The following is a 23,741-nucleotide window of genomic DNA, read 5'->3' as shown; positions in this document are numbered from 1 at the left end:
ATTTCTGGATTCTCAGTCCTATTCTATTGATCTGGGTGTCTGTTTTTGTGCCAGTACCATACTGTTTCGATCACTGTAGCTTAATGTAGTATAGTTTAAAATTTGGGATTATGATACCTCCAGCTTTGTTTTTCTTTCTCAAGATTGTTTTGGCTATTTGGAATATATTTTTAAAAGATTTTATTTATTTATTCATGAAAGACACACAGAGAGGCAGAGACACAGGCAGAGACAGAAGCAGGCTCCACACAAGGGCCCAATACGGGACTCGATCCCGGGACTCCAGGATCATACCCTGGGCCAAAGGCAGAAGCTCAACCACTGAGCCACCCAGGCATCCGTATTTGGAATCTTCTGTGGGTCTATATAAATTTTAGGATTGTTTGTTCCAGTTCTGTGAAAAATGCTTTTGGTATTTTGATAGGGGTTGCATTGAATCTGTAGTTTGCTTTGGATAGTATGGACATTTTAATAATATTAATTCTTCCCATCTATGAGCATGGTATATCTTTCCATTTATTTGTGTCATCTTCAATTTCTTTCATCAATGTCTTATGGTTTTCTGGGTATAAGTCTTTCTCTTCCTTAGTTAAATTTATTTCTAGGTATTCTTTTTTATATAACTGTAAATGGGATTGTTTTCTTGATTTCTCTTTCTGCTAGTTCATTACTAGTATATAGAAATGCAATAGATGTTTGTATATTAATTTTGTATCCTGAAAATTACTAAATTTGCTTATTATTATTTTTTTGTTTGAGAAAGAGAGAGAGAAAGAGAGAGAGAGGATATAGGCAGAGAACAGAGAGGGAGGAAAGAGAGAATCTCCCGCAGACTAAGTGTGGAACATGATGTAGGGTTCTATATCATGGCCGGGAGATGATTACCTGAGCTGAAACCAAGAGGTGAATGCTTTACCAGTTGAGCCACCCAGACGCCCCTGAATTTACTCATTTCTAACAGTTTTTTTAGAGTCTTTAGGTTTTATACATGGTGTTATGTCATCTACAAATAATGACTGTTTTACTTTTTCCTTACTATTTTGGATGTCTTATTTCTTTTTCTTATCTTGATTGCCGTGGTGATGGCTTCCAGTATTGTGTTGAATAAAGTAGCAAGAGTGGACATCACATCCTTGTCTTTTTTTTATTTTTGTAGTTTTATGGTTTTATTAACACAAATATGACACGCACATAAGTTGTTTATTCATTTTCTTCGCTATGCAGCCTGGCATTGGGATTGGTGACTCTGATGGCCAGCTGGGCTGCTCTTTCCACAATGGCTTTGCGGTTCTTGGAGGATACATTGTGAGCAATCTCTGCACAATAAGATTTGTTGTACATCAGCAGCACTTCAGGCTCCTTGACGTTGTGGACTAGGAACTTCCGGAAGCCACTGGGCAGCATGTGCTTTGTTTTCTTGTTGGTCCCGTAACCAATGTTGGGCATCAAGATTTGGCCCCTGAATCTTCTGCGTACCCTATTGTCAATGCCTCTGGGTTTCCGCCAGTTGTGCTTAATTTGGACATATCGGTCTGACTGGTGCTGGATGAACTTCTTGGTCCTCTTTTTAACGATCTTGGGCTTCACCAGAGGTCTGAGGGCAGCCATGATGCCCAGCGATTGATGGCTGCCACCTCCGCAGGCGGCAACGAGGAAGAGAGGGGCACATCCTTGTCTTGTTCTTGATCTTAGAGGAAATATTTTCAGCTTTTTACCATGGTGTATAACGTTAGCTCTGGGTTTGTCCTATATGGCCTTTATTATGTTGAGATATGATTCTTCTATCCTCTATATCCACTTTTTTGAGTTTTTTTTGAATTTTATTTATTTATTCATGAGAGACAGAAAGAGAGAGAGAGGAGAGAGAGAAAGAGAGGCAGAGACACAGGCAGAGGGAGAAGCAGGCTCCATGCATGGAGCCCAACACGGGACTCAATCCCCGGTCCCCAGGATCAGGCCCTGGGCTGAAGGCAGTGCTAAACCGCTAAGCCACCCGGGCTGCCCTTTTTTGAGTTTTTATTGTGAGTGGATATTGAATTTTGTCCAATATTTTTTTTCTGCATCTACTGAGATGACCATATGATTTTTTAAAAACATTTTTTTTAAAATATCTTAAATTTTTAATTTTTTTTTAAAGATTTATTTGAGAGAGTGCATGATCAGGGGGAGAGGGACAGAGGGAGACTGAGAGGCAGACTCCCCACTCAGCAGGGAGCCAGACATGGAGCTTGATGCCAGGGCCTCGGGATCATGACCTGAGCTGAAGGCAGATGCTTAACCAACTGAGCCACCCAGGTGCCCTGATTATATGATTTTTATCATTCATTTTGTTAATGTGGCATATCACATCAATTTGTAAATATTGAACCATCCTTGCATCCCTGGAATAATTTTATTTGATCGTGGCGAATATCTTTTTAATGTATTGTTGAATTTGGTTTGCTACTATTTTGTTGATAATTTTTGCATCTTTGTTCATTAAGGACATTGGCCTGTAATTTTCCTTCTTGTAGTGTCTTGGTCTGGTTTTGGTACCATGGTAATCCTTGCCTCATAGAATGAATTTGGAAGCATTCCTTTCTCTTTAATTTTTGGGAATAGTTTGAGAAGGGTGGGTATTAACTCAGTAAATGTTTGGTGGAATTCAGCAATGAGGCTGTGTGGTCTTTAGCTTTTGTTTGTTGTGAGTTCAAATTTTCTATTTCTACCTATTTCAGTCTTGGAAGATTGTATGTTTCTAGGAATTTATCTATTTTTCCTAGGTTGTCCAGTTTGTTGGTGAATAATTTTTTGTAGGAGTCTTATAATCCTTTGTATTTTTGTGGTGTCATTTATAGCTTCTCTTTCATTTCTGATTTTAAATGAGTTCTTTTTCTTGATGACTCTGGTAAAGGTTTTATCAGGTTAGTTTATCTTTTCAAAGAATGAGTTCTTGATTTCATTGATCTATTTTTTTTTTTTGTCTCTTTCATTTCTTTCTTCTCTGATTTATATTAGTTCTTTCCTTCTACTAATTTTGGGCTTTGTTATTCTTTTTTCTAGCTTCTTTGGGTATAGGTTTTGTTGCTTATTTGAGATTAATCTTGTTTCTTGAAGTAGATCTGAATTGCTCTAAACCTTCTTAGAACTGCTTTTACTGTATCCCAAAGATGTTGAACTGTTGTGTCTCCATTCTGATTTGTATCCAGGTATTTTGTGACTTTCTCTTCGATTTCTTGGTTGACTCATTGGTTGTGTAGTAGCATGTCATTTAGCCTCTTGTTGTTTTTTCTAGTTTTTTTTTTTTCTTGTAACTAATTTCTAGTTTCACACCATTGTAGTCAGAAAAGATGCTTGATATGATTTCAGTCTTAAGTTTGTTGAGATTTGTTTTGTGGCCTAACATGTAATCTGTTCTGGAGAATATTTACATGTACACTGGAAAAGAATGTATATTCTGCTATTTGGGGATGGACTGTTCTGTATATATCTGTTAAGTCCATCCGGTCTAATGTGAAGATCTTAGACATTGAATTGTGCATTTGTGTGCATGTGTTCATTTGTACTTTGGTATCAGGGCTGTAAGAGCTGGGAAAGGTAAGAGAGGGATAATTAGATGCCAAACCATGAGGAGAAATTAAAACCAAACAAGACTCTTCATTCTTGAAAGATGAAGCTCTGATTTAAAAAACAAAAACAAAAACAAAACAAACAAACCAAAAAAAACAGGATACAACATAGGCTAAATGTTTAGACTTCTTATTAAAAAAATAATTTCACCCAGTGCGGGGCTTGAACTCATGACCCCGAAATCAAGAGTCACACGGAGCCAGCCAGGCACCCCTGTTTAGACTTCTTTATAACACTCTGCAGAAGTGACCAAAAGATAGCTGTTAATCCCTGAGAGGAAAGTTCATGATAAAAGAAAGTAACCTCAGTTTCACATTTATAAAGCAGTTGCACCTTTGTTATTCACTTGACCCTAACACAACACTGAGAGGAGAGAGGGCTCAGTGTTGTTATTCATATTTGACAGATGAGAAGAGGGCTCTGAATGAGAGAGTGACTTGACTAAGCTGACACTCTTGAGGGGTGGGGTCAAGAGCAAACCCACCTCTGACTCAGGTCCTGGGTTCTTATTCCTCCTCAGCATTTAGAAAAGTCAGGAACATCAGTAGGTACTTGAACATCAAGTCTCTCTGTGGTGACTTACCACGTAACAGCGAAGTACAGGTAACAAAGTAAGAATGAAAATGTGAATACTGTTAAGATCTTAAAGGAAAGCCTTGACTCTTTGCAGTATTAGCATAGCTTTGAAGAACTGAGATCATAGGGAGTAATCTCTTATCTCCTAGCACCCTTTGTTAGAGGCTGAGGGTGGAATAATCTTAAGTTTATTGACTTGATCAGATATAAAGTTTCCTCATTTTCAGTTATACTGTGCTATAATATAAAAAAAGCTTTTGCTCTTGTGTGTGTGTGTGTGTGTGAGAGAGAGAGAGAGAGAAAGAGAGAGAGAGAGACGGCCTTTATTAGGCAAAAAGCAGAAGGATCCAAAAGATTAGTCTTGTGTGAAAAAAGAACTGCAGGTAACATGGTAGGTAATTACACATTGTTCATTTCCTGGGTTAATGCCAGAATTTTCAGACACAGATGATACATCTTTAAAGATTATTGGACCATCTGTGTCTGTTCAGATGCCTGGTGAGAATCCCAAGTGTTCCAACAAGGGTCAACATGGTGGGTTAACCCTGGCTAATTTCAGGTTATAGTTACAGGTCCCTGCATAGAGACCCTAGGAGCCGTATTCAGGTCTGGAGGAATTCACAAATTAGGCAGGTTCAATGTGAGAACAGATACTCTTAGTATTTTAGAGGCCCTGTTGTAATATCTATGTTTATCAGCTCATTCCTGCCCTACCCCCACCACTGACACTGTTGTTTGTTCGTTTTCTGTGTGTTTAGATAAACTGACAAGTCTTGACTTGTCAGCACTTTTTTTCTTTTTTAAGATTTGTGGACATTGTTGATATGATAGCCAATAATTTGTTTTATCAGTTAAGTAAAACACTACATTAGAAATAAAATGATCAGAACGGGGTAATTCCCTAATTTTTAGTTGCTGTCATCTTTTGGTAAATAAAGCCAAAATGTGCACACTTGGGGTTTGAAGGCTACTATTGCATCCTGGCAAAGGAAGTGAACAGACCTTCTAGTTATCAGTAAGGGAAACAGGTTAAAAGAAGCTAATAGTTGAAGTTATAAGAAAAGTTTAATGAAAAGTGAAATTGCTTCTTAAGTAGAGCAGTTTGAAGACAGTGAAAAATTTAGTAGCTAAAAGTTGAGATTTTATTTTTTCCTTTTTCTTTTTTTTTAAAGTAAGCTCTAGGCCCAATGTGGGGCTTGAACTCATGGCCCCGAGATCAAGAGTTGCATGCCCCACCAACTGAGCCAGTCAGGTGACCCAAGGTTGAGTATTTTATACAGGAAATATATGTGGATGTTTGTATAGGGTATTCGGTAGAGTATTTCCTTTTTTGGCATTTTTATTATATCTTTTGAATTAACTATAGCACAGAGATTGGCAAACTATGGCCTATGGGCCAAATGTGGCCTATGGTCTGTTTTTATAAGGGCCTTGAGCTAAGAGTGCTTTCTGCATACATGTGTGGGAATGGTTAACAATTTTTTTTTAAAAGAAGAATATTCCGGGGATCCCTGGGTGGCGCAGCGGTTTGGCGCCTGCCTTTGGCTCAGGGCGCGATCCTGGAGACCCGGGATCGAATTCCACGTCGGGCTCCCGGTGCGTGGAGCCTGCTTCTCCCTCTGCCTGTGTCTCTGCCTCTGTCTCTCTCTCTCTCTGTGTGTGACTATCATGAATAAATAAAAATTAAAAAAAAAAAAAAAAAAGAAGAATATTCCGTGACTTGTGAAAATTATATAAAATTCACATTTCAGTGTCCATAAATGTTCTATTGGAACACAGCCATTCTCATTTGTTTGCATATTGCCTATAGCTCATTTTGTGCTACTGTCAAGCAGAATTGACTAGTTGTGACAGAGACCATATGGCCCACAAAGCCTAGAATTTTTATTATATATCCCTGCTATGGCAAAATAATATTAATATCTGAAATTAGGGTTCTTCCCCTTTTTCCTGTGATTTTTTTAAAAAAATAGTAACATTTTAGCAAACAGAATGTGATTTTTGTTAAATGAAAGGGTCAACATTTTTTCAGTAGAGTGAATCTCTTTATAAGACAATAGAATACAGGTCCCAAATAGCCACAGCCTTTTACCAAACACCAAGTGTTTCCATTAAATATCTATCTCAATAGCCAAGGCTCACTCCAGTGGATATTGTTTTCCCCTGGGCATGCCTACAGATTGCAGAAATGTTCACCAACAGTTCTTCACATTCTTTTATGCTCAAGAGATTTTTCCCCTCCCCTGGAATCTGAACTGGTTCTCAACTTTCACCAACAGAATATGGTGATTGTGATGCCACGTGACTTCCAGATACAGGCCCTTTGAAGTCTTGCAGCTTCTGTTTTACCTCCTGAACAACCAGCCACCAAATAGAAGAGGCTTGAGCTGGACCAGGAGAAGTGACATAGTGGAGAAGGAAGGAGCCACCCCAGCTGAAAGCTGTCCTAGAGACCCAGAAGTAAGAGTGGGTCATCTTGGATGGCTGAGAGTATAGGGGAACACTTCATGCCTGAGCCCTACTCAAATTCGGACCCTCATAATTGTGAGCCAGTAAAATTGGGGTTGTTTTAAGCACTGAGTTTTGGAGTGTTCTGTTGTACAGTATTACCTAAGTGAAATAGTTTGGGGGAATATATATGACTTTTTAAAAAAATTTTATTTATTTATTTATGATAGTCACACACAGAGAGAGAGAGAGAGAGAGAGAGAGAGGCAGAGACATAGGCAAAGGGAGAAGCAGGCTCCATGCACCGGGAGCCCGACGTGGGATTCGATCCCGGGTCTCCAGGATCGCGCCCTGGGCCAAAGGCAGGCGCTAAACCGCTGCGCCACCAGGGATCCCTATATATGACTTTTTATTATAAAAAATGAAAAGAAAAATATTCTCTAATATAGGATATTAATAAACTGGATGTTGCATGCTTGAGTTCCTGGTACATGTGGTTCATTTGAAAAATTAAATACTTATTTTTATGATTAAAGGAGTAATACATGCTTGGGTGCCTGGCTGGCTCAGTCAGTAGAGCATGCAACTCTTGATCTCAGGGTTGTTAGTTCAAGCCCCACTTTGAGTGTAGTAGAGCTTACTTAAAAAAAAAAAAAGTAATATATGGTCATTGGAGAAAATTTAGAAAAAGAAAATTCTAAAGCACAGTATTTAAATTACTCATAAATCTGCTATCTAGACTAGAGGATCATTGTTAGTTCCAGCCTTTTCTTTACAAACAGAGTCTTATTTTGTAAAATTATAAATATATATATAGTTTTGTGCTCTGCTTTGTTTTTGTAATATTATACCATCATTAAATATATTTCAAAAACATAATTTTTAAAAAAGATTTTATTTATTTATTGATGAGACACACACACACACACACACACACACAGAGGCAGAGACACAGGCAGAGGGAGAAGCAGGCTCCATGCGGGGAGCCTGACGTGGGACTCGATCCCGAGTCTCCAGGATAGGCCCTGGGCTGAAGGCAGTGCTAAACTGCTAAGCCACCCAGGCTGTCCCAAGAACAAAATTTTTAATGAACACACAACAGCTTATTTAAGTGGACTACAAAAAATTCACATAATTCAGATATATGGTCTTCATTTTCTATTTTTAGGTTTGCTAGTTAGAGAAATTTTTTTAAAAACAAACTTTTAAAAAACAGCTTTATTGAGCTATAATTCACATGCCATACAAATGTACTATGTAAAAAGCCATTTAAAGTGTACAATTTGGTGTTTTTTAAGTATTTTCACAGGCTTCTATATTATCACAATCTAATTTTAGAACATTTCATCTTCTCTAAAAGAAACCAAACCTCCTCTCTCTTCCAACCCCTACCCCTAGCCCAAGGCAACCACAAATCTGCTTCCTGCCTCTGTAGATTTATATGTGGTCTTTTGTGACTGGCTTCTTTCACTTAGCATAATGTTTTCAAGGTCTATCTATGTTGTAGTATGTGGCAGTACTTCATTCCTTTTTATTGTCAAATAATATTCTATTGTATGGATAAACCACACTGTCTTTGTCCATTCATCAATTGCTAGATACTTGGATTGTTTCCCCTTTTTGGTTATTATGAATAATGTTCTGTGTGGACCTTTGTTTTCATTTTTCTTGGATATATACCTAAAAGTGAAATTCTTGGGTCATATGGTAACTCTGTGTCTAACTTCCCAAGGAATTGCCAGGCATTTTCCCAAAGCAGTTGAGTCGCTTTACCTTATCACCACGGATGTATGAGGTTTCTGATTTCACTGGTCCTTGCTGATGCTTGCTGATGTCCTGTTGATTTACAGCTGTCCTGTGGTGTGCAGTGGTATCTCACTGCGGTTTTGATTCTCATTTCCCTCATGGCTATTGATGTTGAGCATCTTTTCATGTGCTTATCTCCACATCTTTTTTGAAGAAATATCTATTCAGATCTATTTTGCCCATTTTTAATTAGGTTATTTGTCTTTATTATTGAGTTATAAGAATTCTTCCAGGTACAAGACCCTTGTGAGAGATCTAATTTGCAAATCTCATCTCCCGTTTTGTGTATTTCTTTCCCTTTCTTGATAGCATTGTTTGCAGCATTAACATTTTCAGTTTTGATATCTGCCAGTTTATCTATTTTTTGTTGTTGTTGCTTCTTTGGTGTCATATATGAGAAACTATTGCCTAAACCAAGGACATAAAGCTTTTAGAGAATTTTTAAATATTTTATTTTACTCAATAGCCAGTATTGCTAGGTTTTTTGTTTGTTTGGTTGTATTAAAGTGCAGACCCTTCTGCGACAATATGTATAGAACACATTCTTTTTAATAGTTGCATGATATTCTATGGTATGAATATACCTTAATGTAGTCAGCCATTATCTGTTGATGGGCATAAAGTCTCATTTCCAGTTTCTTGGAGTTTGCCACAGACAAGACTGCAAAAGTCTTTTGACATTTATTATTTTGTTCTGGTGCCTTTGTTTCTGCAGGATACATTATCTAGGATGGAATGGAAAGCTTCCTTCAAATCTAAGTAGCTAAGATTGTTCTGTATTGGAACATGAATACTCTAGTCAGCCAATTAAGAAAAAAAAAGATTATGAAACTACTGTGAGAGAGCTTTTCATTGCAGCAAATTCATTTCAGAGAGCAGGGCTGCCCTCATGATTATTTACTCTTTAAAAGCTTTTTTTTTTTTTTTTTTCCACCTAAAGTGGGAGAAGACTTCTTCCTAAACAGCAACAGAGTGACAGAAATACAGAAAGATTTGGACATAGCCACTAAAAAAAAGTATGCCAGTGCACCCTGCTGCCTTCCATTTGGATTTACAGTTTGTGGGGTTTTGCCAGGTACTGCTGGCACAGATTTTAGGGACCACATAAAGACACACGTGTACCCCCAGCATACATTGGTATGTAAACTGGTGGGATCCCTCTGGGGAGCCTGTGCTGGCTCTTTGCTGAGGTCTCATGACTGACATTTAATTTCTTGTGTACTATCAAAGGGGATTGACTGAGCTAAAACTCATGCCCCTTGTATTTCTCAGGCAATTATGACAGAATAAGGACATTTAAAAAACAAAAATCCTACAATTAAAAATGAATATAATTTTTGTATGGTTTATTCATATTGATCTAAAAGGAGTGAGAAATATATTATGGGAGCTTTAACTGATATGCTGGCCCCTAACATAGTTTAATGGTCAGCTTTTCATTTAGAAGAACCAGAGTGGCAGGGAGTGTTTTTAGCATTTTTAAATTTTCTTTTTTAAAAATATTTTATTTATTTATTTATTTATTTATTTATTTATTTATTTATTTATTTATTTATGAGACACACACACATACACAGCGACAGCACACACATACACATGAATGCACCTGAGCATGAAACCCAATGCAGGACTAGATCCCAGAACCCTGGAATCATGATCTGAGCCGAAGGAGAGGTTTAACTGAGCCACCCAAGTGCCCTAAATTCTTTTTCTTTAGCTTCCCAATGGCCCATGATATTGACTCTCCAGTAGAACATACTTGGCCTGTTTTTAATAAACCTTCAAATTGTTGCCATTATTTAGACTTTGGTAGGGGGCTACTTTAGTGTCTTTGTGGCCAATTCACATGCTAAGTTATATCTTAGTTTTATTTTTAAAAATTATCTGGTGGTTTTAGGTTCTGTTACTGCTTGGTAGGAGTTAAACTACGGCAAAGAACATGTGGGAAGCTGACAACTAAAGGTGCTTTCGAGGGCTTTTGTTTTTCTTTTAACTTGTTATTAATGGAAACTTTAAAATATTTAACAAGTAGAGAGAATAGTGTACTGAACCCCCATGAACCTGTGACTCATCTTCCAGCATTTATCATCTCAGAGCCAATTCTGTCTCATTGTTCTGCGTGGCCCATATGGCAGCCACCAGCCACCTGTGGCTGCTCCTAACTGAGGTGTGAAATGTTCCCTCCCCACCTGGTTTGAAGTTCTACTCTCCCTCCTGGGAGATCTTCAGGGAATTCTTCCCTGACCCTCACATATAAACAGACTTCCCCCAAATCCTTTTCTCTGTAAGCTCCTTGCTTGTTTCCTTTCTAACACTTTTACAGCTTGTAGTTATTGAATTATTTGGCTTGCCTGGAAAGTTTGGGTCTGACTCCTATAGTAACAAAACTCCAGGAGGGGCAGGGCCCTGCGTAGGATTGGTGACTCCTCAGTGACCTCACACACCGTGGCAGGAATGCTTGATTCAGGCCCACCCAGCACTTCTTTCACAAAACATGGATATTGTAATCCCCTTTACTATGTTGATGTGATCCTCATAGATTATAGAAATTACCTATACACAGAACTTTTAAAAATGAATATAATGCCCTAACTATAACATCGAGAAATATAAGGAATTCATAATAAAATAATGTGTTTTTGTCCTCCCTGTCCCTGCCCTGTTTCTAGTATTAGCAGTGTGATTTGTATCAAACGTTATAACTGCCAGCCAGATACAGTCTTAAACTCTGGTTAATGTCTTTATAACCCACACAAACAGCAATAATAGTCCTGTACTGCTTGGTACTGTAGTTATTTTCAGGTCTCTGCTAAACAATGACGAGAGAGACCTGCCCCTCATACAAACAGCAGCCCCCTAACCCAGCATTTCCCATCCCTCTTAACTCAGTCTTTTCCCCCATAGCACTCAGTACCACCTGACATTTTCCCTGGTTTTTGTTTTGGTTTTTTAACCTGTTTCCACCTACTGAAAATCTCCATTAAGGCAAGGGAGTTTTCTCTTGAGTTTAACACTGTATCCTCAGCATCTAGAACAGCGTCTGGAATGTAGGTGTTTGATAAATTTTGAGTGAACAAATGAATCCTTATCTCTCTCTATTGCACTATGATTCTTCAGCAAGAAAGGCCATGAATAGCTGGATTGTGAGCAAGTATCCAAAAAAGTCTCCCTCATCAGCCCATCATTGAGACCAAATATTCCCCTTAGTTAGTCTCTGACCCTTGTTCTGCCATATTGAGCAGTCACTTGTAGAGGGACGTTGTATACAATATGAAGAGACTCACCACATGTGTCTTTTTCATGTCACATTCAGATTTTTAGGGCACCCCTCTTGATCTGAGGCTGTTATTTGAGAGGTGATCGATTGATTGGGTTGAAGATTGAACTATAGCTTCTGACTTAGGACAGACTAGGACTTGACATCTTTTGAGTGGTCACATTGCCTGTTGGTAACAAGGCATCAATAATGGAAAGTTCTGTTGGCATCGGTTCCTAAGAGAAGGGATGCAGTCTTTATTTGCTGTTTAACTGAACTTGGTAGTGTTTTGTCAAGTGGAAGAAACTTGTATGAAATAAAAGCACATGTTATCTGGGCCATAATCAGTGAGTCTATGCTGTCAATGGATTAATACATTTGCAAAATTCTCTACATTGTTAAGAGGAGACCTGAAGAGGGGAGTCGAGATCAAGAGGAACCAAACTGCCAACTGCCATTATAGAGGATGGAGATGGAGTGGTGGCTGTGAGAGGTGGTGATAGTCTGTTCATTTGCCTGTGAACAGTATCTGCAAGATACTAACCAGCATCCCAAAGTATTTAAGTCATAAATCATTTATAGTAAATTCTGTTATTTCACCAAAGTGTAAATCAGTTTCCTTCTTTTCCCAAGTCAGGAAATGGAAAAGAAATAGCATTTGTGGCTGATGACCAGTGTTTAATGAGGCTTGAACACTTCCTGGTCTTGTGTCTGTCCTCCAAACACAGTGGAGTAGACACGACAGCCCCTTTGTGGAAATCTAGTTCTCTGTCATAAGAAATATGCTACATTGACCATTTAAAGGAACCATCTTGCTTGTTAGGGAGATTCTTTTCTTTATAATGCCTTGTTTATTGGCCTTTATTATTTACTGTTTTTTCTCAATCATGTCCTAAGAGTTAAAGCAAAGATGTCTGGTAATACTTCTTTGTAACAGTGGCAGTGATAGAAGAATTCCATTTGCTTGCTACTCTCTCCACATGCTGTTTCCCAACACTAAGTGTACCAATCAACATTCTATGAATAATAAGCAATGTAAAGGGTAAGAGTGAAGGACCAGAAAGATGTTCCATACCGGCGATGACCGCCCTGAGCTATGTTCCTTTAAGGCCAGTAAGGAAGTTCTCTTTGATTAATGGTTACCTCGGCTACCTTCTAACGGCCCATGAAAAGTATAGCTGGAAATTTCTTAATAATCACAACACTGTTTAGTAGCACAGTAGCCCAAATAAATGTTCTAAAGGCTATAAGGAATCTATAATTATGAAATTCCATTTCCAGAAAATAGTTCCATCTATTTTCAGCTGAGGCTAAGAGTAAAGAACTGCACCGAGCATGGGGACGGGCGGAAAGTGCCCGCACAATCAATATTTGCTGAGCGCCAAACTCGGTGGTGGAAGGAACAGACTTTGAGCAGCGAAAGCAAATAGTCTCCCCTCTTTTGCTCCCACGTCTCTTCCTCTCTCTGATCATTGTAGCATGATTCTTAGAGGTGTCTGATAAGCATGGCAACAGTGCTTTTGACAGGAGGGTTCACCAAAAGCAAGTGATCTAAGACGAAAGGGATTGTTAGAAAATAGCATTGAAACAGATGTCAAGGCTAGTTAATGTTTTGTAAACACCTGCCGCCTGCAAGTCAGCATCCAGGGTCCGCTAGTTGCTCCAAGTCTAAGAAATTAGAGAAAGTGAAAGTCCGTGTCCGTGTGGTTAAATGTTGTCATGTTGTCAGCATGCACAAGCTTGATGTGACACCAAATTAGATACAGGAAAAAAAAAAAAAAAGCAAAGGTTCTGTGTATAACCAAGAGGGTGGAGTAAGGAAGCCTTGCTTGCACAGCACATTCCTGTAGAAAATAAGTTGGTCTTTCAGTTGGTGAAGTGACTTTTCATTTGGCTATAATATTCCTCTGGGAGGGCTCCACGAATTCAATAAAACAAAGCTAAAGAAAAGCCTCTTCTGTTTGAGGGAATATATAATTAACCCATAGAAATTAGTGCCATCTAGTATATTACTGAGGAAAAAGGATTAAATACCGGTATGAATAAAAATAGTGTCTGTTATTGTTCTCTCTGGGATAAAATTACAAGGACTGTCAGTCATCCTGTTTAAGGGTCTGGTTTGTTATTGGCTGGGTTGGGAACAGTGCTTTCTACCTCCTTGTTACATAATGGTCCACAGTGAGATGAATAGTGCAATCCCCCCCCCCCCCCCCCCCCCGCTTTCCTCAGGGTCGGCTGTGAGGTGCCACAGTAACAGAGGAGGCAGTTATGATTGTTTGGGAATTGTGCTTAGTGGATGTTATCCGTTAGGATAATTCTTTTTTGAAGATTTTATTTATTTATTTATGAGAGACGCACAGAGAGAGAGAGGCAGAGACACAGGCAGAGGGAGAAGCAGGCTCCAGGCAGAGAACCTGATATGGGACTCGATCCTGGGACTCCAGGATCAGGCCCTGGGCTGAAGGTGGCGCTAAACCCCTGAGCTACCCAGGCTGCCCTAGGATAATTTTTATACCTTTGAAAATTACTTTCTGGATATTGCGTAGCATTTTGTCTTGATGCTAGATCCGTGAAACCGAGCTAGGTAGACCTCGGACTGCCGTGGTTTTTTAAAATTAATTAATAAACATCGATTGCCTCTTCCTGCATTAAGTCCCCAATGAACAGAAAGGAATAAAGCCCAGTTCCTGCTTTTAAAGGAATCAGTTTCGTTGGAGGATCATCCATGCAAGCATAACGGAAATGTGTTTGAGCTATTTTGTGGCTGAGGGAAGGAACCCAGACCATCCCTAGTGGGGCACAGTGTGGGGGTTAGGCACCGGGGGGGGGGGGGGGGCTCATGGGCTCTTTGGGCCTTCAGGCCAGAGGTGTCAGTCATAGTACCATAAGTTCTGGTACTAAGGTGTGTTCGGAGGAATCACTAGTCCACCAGGTGGCCCTGCGTGGGGAGGCAGGAGATGAGGCTGCAGGGAATGAGATCTCTGGATCTAGGTTTCTACCCCTGAAAATGAGGCTGTGTTAACACAAAACTCCTAAAGAACTCTCTCATTTTCTTGAAAAGAGGCTGTGTTAACACTGCAAAGACTCTTAAGGAAGGTGGTAATTTTCTCGAAAACTTTCACATGGTTGCTCTAGGGGAAGGAAGACAGAACTTTCATTTTCCTTCACCCACCTTGGATTCCTTGGCTGGGGCCCTATAAATTAGGCTGACAAAAGACAGACGGGCCAGAGAAGAACAAACACAAGCTTAGGACCATGCCGTTCCACTTCACAGTGACAGTCACTGCCACGGGACACATGGGAGCTCCCAGCAATGAGTAACAAAGGAATGGTTAGAACTTGGGGCCTATAGACCTAATTTAGTAGAAGAAAGAGAGGGGGAGAGGGTCCTTTTGGGAAAATACATGTTATTTGGGAAAGATCAGTGGGCTGTTAGGAGAATCAGTGGGAGAAGGTTGAACTTGCCCCCAGGGACAAGTTTATGACAGTTGAGTTCTTGGGGAGGCTCTACTTTTAGGTAGGTGTGGGATTTCAGGAACTCAGATGCCTTCAGCTCAGAAGAATGTTTCTGCCAAAGTGCTATGTTTTAGGGTTGAATGTCCTGATCTCTTTGCTGCTGCTTGGTCAGTAACATATTCACCTGGCAGCCCATGTTTTTTTAGGGCATTGAGGTCTCAGTATTGTCTGGAGTTTAACAGTATTTTGACAAGAACACTCTAATTCAAGGTTGATATGACTCGTGATTGCGTTATTCTTCCTTCTGTTTTTCTCTAATCAGTTGTCTTTATCTCTGTGTTTGTCTCATGCAGCCCTGAGCCCTGTCTCTCTTTTTGCCCCTTCTTAATCTGTCCTTCTGAAATTCATCTCTGCATCTATGTCCTCTGGACAAGTGTTCATTTCCGTTTTCTCTAGCCCATACCCAGGTCCCACACACCTGACTGGATTTGTTCCCGAACATCTCAGGTGCATCTGTGACACATGCCTTGTATTTTCAGATATTTGTGCTAGTGTGAAATGTGCACATATAAGACACTGAGGTGAGCATGTTCTTAAGGTTGAACTATTTTGGACAAGGATATCTTCATTTTTCTAATTCCCTGGAAGCAGTGTGGAGGTGTAAACAGATTTACTGTTTGGATAGATCGGACTACGTTGGATTCTGTGGCATCAGCCCCATCCCTCTCTTAAGAGCCCTTGGGACAGCCAGCAGGACATTTGTCTCCCAGTGCTCTGGCTGATGTATTATTCATGGTATAAGGAAATTCAAGGTGTCAGCTGGCTAGGTTCCTTTTTTCTTTTTGAACACTTACTACATATTGTTGATTGATCTTTATCCTCACGAGAAAAAGCAGAAAAAGCATGACAGGGAGTCTTTTTGGAGGAAGAACCTTTGCTTTTAGTTGAGATCCACCTTTATGGTTTTTGTTATTAGATAGTATATGGGAAACATATCTGCATATCTTTTATAGTAATTTTGACTTCTGGTAAAACCATTGTTGCCAAAAGAAATCATTCCATATATTAACATGTTACTAGTTAATTTGCTAACTTATTCTTCCCAGTGGGTGCTTATCCAAACATTTTTCTGTTTCTTAACAGTAATGGGCCCGCCCACTTCATAAAAAAAAACCTCAACAATTTCTTTACATTTAGCTAGAAAAATATTCTTGGAGGAAAGCCCTAGACTGCCATTTTGCATGTGCTTGTAGATGTGTAGATTCTAACTAAATCTGGAAATTTAAGGCAATTGAAAGCAAAAACTGTCTCTGTTCAGTAACCTTTTTTCAAGTCTCAACTTTTTTTTAAAAGATTTTATTTATTTATTCATGAGAGACACAGGGAGAGAGGCAGAGACATAGGTAGAGGGAGAAGCAGGCTCCCTATAGGGAGCCTGATGTGGGACTTGATCACAACTCCACTGGGCCACCCAGGTGCCCCTCAAGCCTCAACTTAAATGACATTTCCTCAAGGCCTGTGCTTGCCTCTTCATTCTGGTTGTACCTGTTTGCCCTGCCCCCTGTGTCACTAGGTGCATCCCCATAAATATTCACCTAACGTCCAACCTCCATCTGGCAGGGCCTCCAGTAGTGCCAGCACTCAGGCTGCTGCCTTCCAACCACATGCCCTGATTATGTGGTTGTGAAAATTAAATAAGATGGCTTAGGTAAAAGCCTCAGAACAGTGGCTGATCGTAGTAAGTCATCAACGAATAGCAGCTCTTAGTAGAAGTTAATCAATGTGTTCTTTCCACCCAGAGACCAGTAGTCAAGGTTCATTGGATCTTTCTTTCCCCTTCTTTCTTTGTGTTTTTATTTACTCATATTTCCTTCTGCAAATTGCTTATTGCCAAGGACATTAAGTAAATAGTATTGAATTTGCTACTTATACAGTATTTTAGATGGGTATGTATCTTTTTAAATACTTTTTTTTTTTTTTTTTTTTTTTTACTTTGAAAAGAGTGGGGCTATACCCATCATGGGACTTGAACTCACAGCTTCGAGATCAAGAGTTGCATGCTCTACCAGATGAGCCAGCCAGGTGCCCCCAAATGAATATATTTTTATTTTGTGTATATATGTATATATGTATATAGATAGATACATACATACATAAGTGTATCCTATACACATACATATGTATATATAAAATGTTTCCCCTAACTCCTCTCTAAGAAATTACTTTAACTTCTGGTATTTACCCCTGGGTCTAGTGGGTACTCACTAAAGGGGAAAGGCAGTCCCAGAATCCTTGCTGCTGGATGCCCAGTGGGGTGAGCCTGGTCTGACGCTTCCCTCTCTGCTCTCTCTTCCCCTGTGTCTATTCATTTCAAGAACTTTGTGCTCACTATATTTAAATAACAGTTTCCAGTGCCAGACTTATATTAGAAGCAAAACAAATCTACTGCTTTGCCCCCCCCCCCTTTTTTAAATTAGAGGCTAGAATTCTGATACCATCCCTGGTGAGAATTTTTGGTCTCTTTCCACCACAAGCCTTGCTCTGAACTCAAGTGGAGTTAATTCTGTAGCCAGAGTTGCCCTTCCTCCTCCTTATCTTTCTTTTCTCACTTAGTTTCCATTTCAGACAGGTAGGTTTTTAAAAATTTATGCATACATATCTTTCCTTCCCTCTTTTTTGATCTTCAACCTCTCATTTTCCTTTTTATACTTTCTCTTTGTATACCAAAAAAAATCTCCCCTGGTTATGGTCGAAAAACATAGTTAACATTAGTGACGCTTAACTCTAAAGAATTTCAGAACCATAAGTTTTGAAGTAAAACAAGGCTTAGATACAGTGTCCCTAGGCTCCAGAGCTCTTGAAAGCTCCATGAAAATGTTAAATGGTCTTTCTTTTTAGTTACACGTGCTTTCCCTAAACTAAACTGATAACTTTCTATGTAGTAACAGTGTATTACAACCTAGCAGCAAAAAGAATGGGTATTGAAACCAGGAGTGTTTTATTAAAAAGAAACATATTAAATAGAGAATAGAGTTAACAGAAGCCAGACTCAAAGATACATTCCCAAAGTTTGCTATTACATTATTTCATTTGTTGTTTGTTTGTTTTAACAAAACTAGCCCAACTGTTTTGCCTCAAGCACCAGGCTTCAAGAGAAATAAATATTTCTTATATAATTTGCATTAGTGCTTTGTTTCTGTTTAATGCCTAGTGTTGATGATAGAATGTATATTGCAAAGGAGATTATTCTCTGCGTGGAAACATATGTATTTCATTTACATATGGGTCATATAGAATTTTTTGGACTAGTTTAGAAAACCAACATCTGTTTATAACATTGAATTTTAGGGAAAACCTATTCTGAGTTGGAAGCTGCCTCATTTGTAAGCCAACAAAGGACTTTCACTTGGAACCATATTGAAATCTGATCCGAAGCATCTAGCTTATTTAGCATAATGAAAGAACAAAAGCATCTTGCCGGTTAGCTGGGAGAGGCCCTAGTTTTGCTTTGAAACTAACCTGTTGTCTTTTAGTTAGTGACAGTGGGTGATGAAAACACCAACTGAGAAACTTTTGGAGAATCTTTTAAAATTTTAATGCAGGTGTTTGTGGTTTTTTTTTTTTTTTAAGATTTTATTTATTTATTGAGAGACAGAGAGGGAGAGGGAAGCAGAGACCCAGGCTGAGGGCGAAGCAGACCCCATGCAGGGAGCCTGACATGGGATTCGATCCCGGGTCTCCAGGATCATGGCCTGGGCTGAAGGCGGCACTAAACCGCTGAGCCACCGAGCCACCTGGGCTACCCTAAATGCAGGTGTTTTTAAAGACCAATTTAAAAATATTACTTACAGGTCCACTGAAAACTTTAGGATTTTCCATGGCTAAGAGGCATATCAATCATGAAAGCATGACTCTACTTCTAAAATACTTCGGAGGGGTTTTAAAAGTGGTATTTTCTAGTTAGGAAATACAAGTAAAGGATTCACTTTCCAAGAGAATTTCAATTTTTATAACCTCCTACATTATTTTGGTGTGTGAAAACGTGTGTCAATGGAATGTAACGTGAGAAAGAGTTCATTTGTTAGGTGTTGTTTTTATGACCAATAGTTGTGTAAATGATCCATTGTTGAAGAATGATTAAAACCACATAGATATGACCTTCCCACTTTAAACTTCCGTATGAAAACCAACACATTTAAAGCCAAGGAGTTTATAGTGGCATCTTAACGTTAACCTTGCTACCATAATTGCGATTCGTTGCTCCCTGAAATAATCATCCAGTATTTCAAGAGTCGTACGTTGTATGTGAATACACACATCAAAATTTGCTAGTTACTTTTTCCCTGTATGAAGGTTAAATCAGTTTAAGGCTATTTTTTAATGGAATGTGATTAAACAAGAGTTACTTTAGTTTCCTTGCTACTTGATCAAAACCTTGCTCTTTTAGCATTATAGAAAAGCATTCATACCTCCTCTTATATTCATACCCCCTTTTAGCATTATAGAAAAGCATTCATACCTCCTCTTAAAAGAAGACATTTTACATAAAATGGAAAATATTATTCTTAATCCGAGGAAAGATATCTGTAGTTCTCTGTTCCAGTCAATACATTGTTATTTTTACAAAGTTACAGCCTGTGGATTAGAAACATGAGGGTTTTTTTTTTCTTCATTTTATTTGGTATAATTATTAATATAATCTGTATTTTACTTAAAAGTAAATTTTACTAAAGCAAGTGGTGAATGCCTTCCACCTGCCCTTTTTACTCATGGCCCATACAATGGCAGCAACTAATGATGTACTTTCTTACAGATGTGTCAATGTTGGTTATTCCGACACTGTGCTGCCTTATTACCCCTACCAGTGGAGGACCATTAAAACTTTTTACAAATATAATGGAAACATGTGTATTTGGGAAGCAGAGGGGTAGGGCTTATCAAATGCAAGTGACTGCTTGAAAAGCTGTGTTTCAGATGGGGCCTGCAGAGAAGTAGGTCCCCGGAAACAGTACAGTGAATGCTTAGGTACAGAGGAAGAACTGCAAGCGGGGTCCGTATAGGCTGAAGCAAGCCTTTGTTGATAAGCCCACTGTAAGATGTTGCAGAATGGCTATGCTTGTCTTTGGGGTTGGAGTTGTCTTCTGAGTAGAATTTTAGAGCCGCTCCTGAGTTCTCCCTAAATATTTGATTATATCTTTTTAGATTGATAAATGTTCAAAACAGATTTCCTAAATTAATGCCTTCCTGCTGCATAAAAAGTTGTTCTTTGATATACTGAGGAAAGAGGACTTGAAAGGTCCTGGTTTTCTCTTGGGACTTTTGTATATATGTCCTACCCCATGCCCACCCCATCTCTGCTGTGGTTTAGATGGCCAACATAAAAACTGGTTGATAATCAGGAAATAATGTAATATGTTTTAAAGTCGTGGTCTCAACATTTTGCACGTGTTTATTTTGAAATTCATGGTGGAAAAAAATTGTATATTTTTTCTGTGTTCTCTCGTATAGTATTAATAATTAGATAAAAGTGTTACAAGGAAACAAAAGAGGGTAATAAAAGCATAACCGTATCACTGAAATTTTAGAATAATTAAAAGTTGTTCAGTGGGTATTTAATTTGCTTCTCAAGATACAGGTGATAGGGCAGCCTGGGTGGCTCAGTGGTTTAGCGCCGCCTTCAGCCCAGGGCGTGATCCTGAAGACCCAGAATCGAGTCTCACGTCGGGTTCCCTGCATGGAGCCTGCTTCTGCCCCTGCCTGTGTCTCTGCCTCGCTCTCTCTGTCTCTCATGAATAAATAAATAAAATCTTAAAAAAAAAGATACAGGCAATAAGTCAACCTTTACTTGGTCAAGTTTGTTTAGAAACTATCTCAAACATTGTAGAGATAGTTACATGTTTACAGTCCTTCTGGAGAACCATCTGGAAATACCTATCAAAGTTAAAAATATATACAGCCTTTGATCCCACAGTCCCACTCCTGATAATCTATCTCCTAGAAATAGAAACACTAGTTAGGAAGGTTATATGTACACAAGTGTATTTCTTGCATCATATTGAATAGCATGAAAACATTGGAAACAGAATGAATGACTTTCAGTAGCAGACTGGCCAAATAAATGGTAACACATTCGTACTCTGGAATATTAAGTAGCTATTAAAAGTAATAACTGTGGCTGTTACATTAGCTGAGAGGATTGGGAATGGCAGAAATTTAAGGGGAAAAAAAGTAAAGAGATGACACAGATACAAGAGCCAGTTGTTTATGTAAAAGTATATACATGTATATATATGTATGTGTCTCTATATGAAAGCATCGAAAATACACATAAAATGGGTATATTAAAAATTTCAAAATATTAATGGTTGTTATCTTAGTTATTGGTATTATAGTAATGATTTTATACTTTTTGTGATTTTTCTCTATTTGAGGTTTTTTTTCCCCAAGAACCCCACGTCTAAAAATATCAATAAAAATAAAACTTCATGGGATGGGGGACAAAAGAATAGTGATTTCTAGTAGTCAATTTCATGTTCTCAGCATTCTTATGTAAGCCCCAAACCTTTTATGAAATGTGCTACTTACATACAGATATATCTCTTAGTTTACAAATAAAAATCCTATGGCTCTAGGATAGTAGTTTGTATTAATACCATAAAGGTGGTTTTTTATGTTACATCTTTGACACGCTTGTTAGTATTAAATAAAAAGTAAAACATTTCAGAATTGTGGAAATTTTGTTTAAAAACACAGGGACACCAAACTTAATGCAAAGGGAAAGATTGATAGATGGAACCGCATGAAAAGGAGAACCCCTTACCTTCAATGCTTGCCAGAACCAAAATCAAAAGACAAAGTAGAGGAAAATTGGCAACTATAAAGGTATGATCAAGAGGGAAAACTTCAATTAAAAAAAACAAAGGAAAAGCTTCAGTAGGAGATGGGTAAAACAACATGAACAGGAAAAACCACAGGCAAAGAAATGTAAATAGTCACAAACACAAAAATGTTCAACCAGAGCAGTAATTAGTGTAAATTAAAACAGCAGTTATACATTGCTGATAATATAATAAGGTCTCTGTGGACAAGGCATATGTATACCTCTGACCAGTAACTCCACTCCTAGGAATTTATCATGACTTAATTAGAGACATCTTTAAAAATATGTATGTACAGTGATGTTTATCATACAGCTTTATTTATAATGGTCAGAAATAAGGGGAATATTACAAATGCAGAACAATAAGAGGATCGTTAAATTATAGTGTAGCTATACAGTTGAGTCCTGTTAACACTAATCGTGAGGTAACTATTTATATGGGGAAATGGTTAAGAACTAATTTGAAAAATAGTATACATGTTTGCCACTTTTGCAAAATTCTATGTTTACAGGGTATTGCATGGGGAAAAGTCTGGAGGAATATATATCAAAATATCCCTGGGTGATGGAGTGATCCTATTTTCTTCTCTTTGCATTTTTTTTTTAATATTCTGATAAAAACCCTAAACCTTTAATGGAATATGGTACCTACATACCAATACAATTCTCACTTTACAAATCTAATATGCAATATGCTCACTTTCTACAATAAACATGTATTATTTTATAATTAGGAAAAAAATGACTTTGTTCATTTGGTACATTAAAAAAAAAAAAAAAGAAAGAAAAGAAAAGCCAAACAGAAAACCACATGGAAAATACACACAAAGCATTTCCTCAAAGTTGAAAGGGAAGAGGAGGTTCAAAGTATTAAGTACCAATTGTATGCCAGTTCTTTGCATATGTTATTTCTGTTAAGTTTTCCTTTATTTACTAATTTAGAAAATCGATATTAAACACCTACTGTGGTATTATAATCACAAGAAACAGGACCCTTCTTGAAAAAGATATAACCTCAGAAATGTGTCCTTTGAGATCACACAGGAAGTTAATTGGAAAGCCAAGGTTTGAAATCCAGCTAGAATTGACAGGAGCCTCTCCATGTACCACTGACGTGAAGCTCAAGGAGTTGACCTACCAGTGGTCACTGCATTGTTGTTGGGATTAGGAGAACATACATCCTCATTCTGGGCTGATCCCAGAATTTGGAGGGTTTACTGACTGCCTCCTCTTTCTCCTTATTCTGGGCCAACATATTCTGGATGTTGCAGAGGTGCATGTGGGCTGCACGGCTTGTCCCAGCCCCACCTAAGCCAACTCTAAGCCCAGACTTACAGATTCCTATTTGGATCAGGTGGTCTGATTTTATGGGGACAATTTGTATTGAGATGTTCTCACCACTGGCTTTTAGCCATTTCTCTACCGCCTGTGTCCAGATACACACTGTTAATGTATACACACTGTTAATGTCATTTCTCCAATTCCTGGCCAGGGCCTGTATATTTCTCAGCCATTGGAGTGGTCATCAGGCTAAAGGTTCCTTTTACATGATTCCACATCTTGTCAAAGGAGCTTTTAATCTAACTCAGGAGTGTACTTCTCACAGATGAACAGTGATGTGCCTGCCCTGCATATGAAAGGACAAAGCTAAACACCAAACACAAGAGTCCTAATTATGTACAAACTGTTTTCAGTCGCATCTACTGGTAT

At 38.5% G+C, this 23,741-nt stretch overlaps 2 protein-coding genes across 2 annotated transcripts in view; one reads left to right on the top strand and one right to left on the bottom strand.

The window, feature by feature from the left end:
- PIP4K2A (phosphatidylinositol-5-phosphate 4-kinase type 2 alpha) overlaps positions 1-23,741 on the top strand; it is a 179,164-nt gene that overhangs the window by 31,255 nt on the left and 124,168 nt on the right. The gene's annotated exons all lie outside the window — the stretch shown is intronic.
- Positions 1,122-1,652, bottom strand: LOC121496865 (60S ribosomal protein L32-like). The gene has a single exon (XM_041765646.1). The coding sequence runs from the start codon at positions 1,606-1,608 to the stop codon at positions 1,201-1,203; it is 408 nt and encodes a 135-aa protein (XP_041621580.1). The 5' UTR covers positions 1,609-1,652; the 3' UTR covers positions 1,122-1,200.

This window comes from Vulpes lagopus, chromosome 8 (assembly GCF_018345385.1).
Source record: "Vulpes lagopus strain Blue_001 chromosome 8, ASM1834538v1, whole genome shotgun sequence".
Classification (NCBI taxonomy): Eukaryota; Metazoa; Chordata; class Mammalia; order Carnivora; family Canidae; genus Vulpes; species Vulpes lagopus.
Note: the sequence above shows the minus strand (reverse complement) of the source record. Positions and strands in the feature narration are given on the sequence as shown.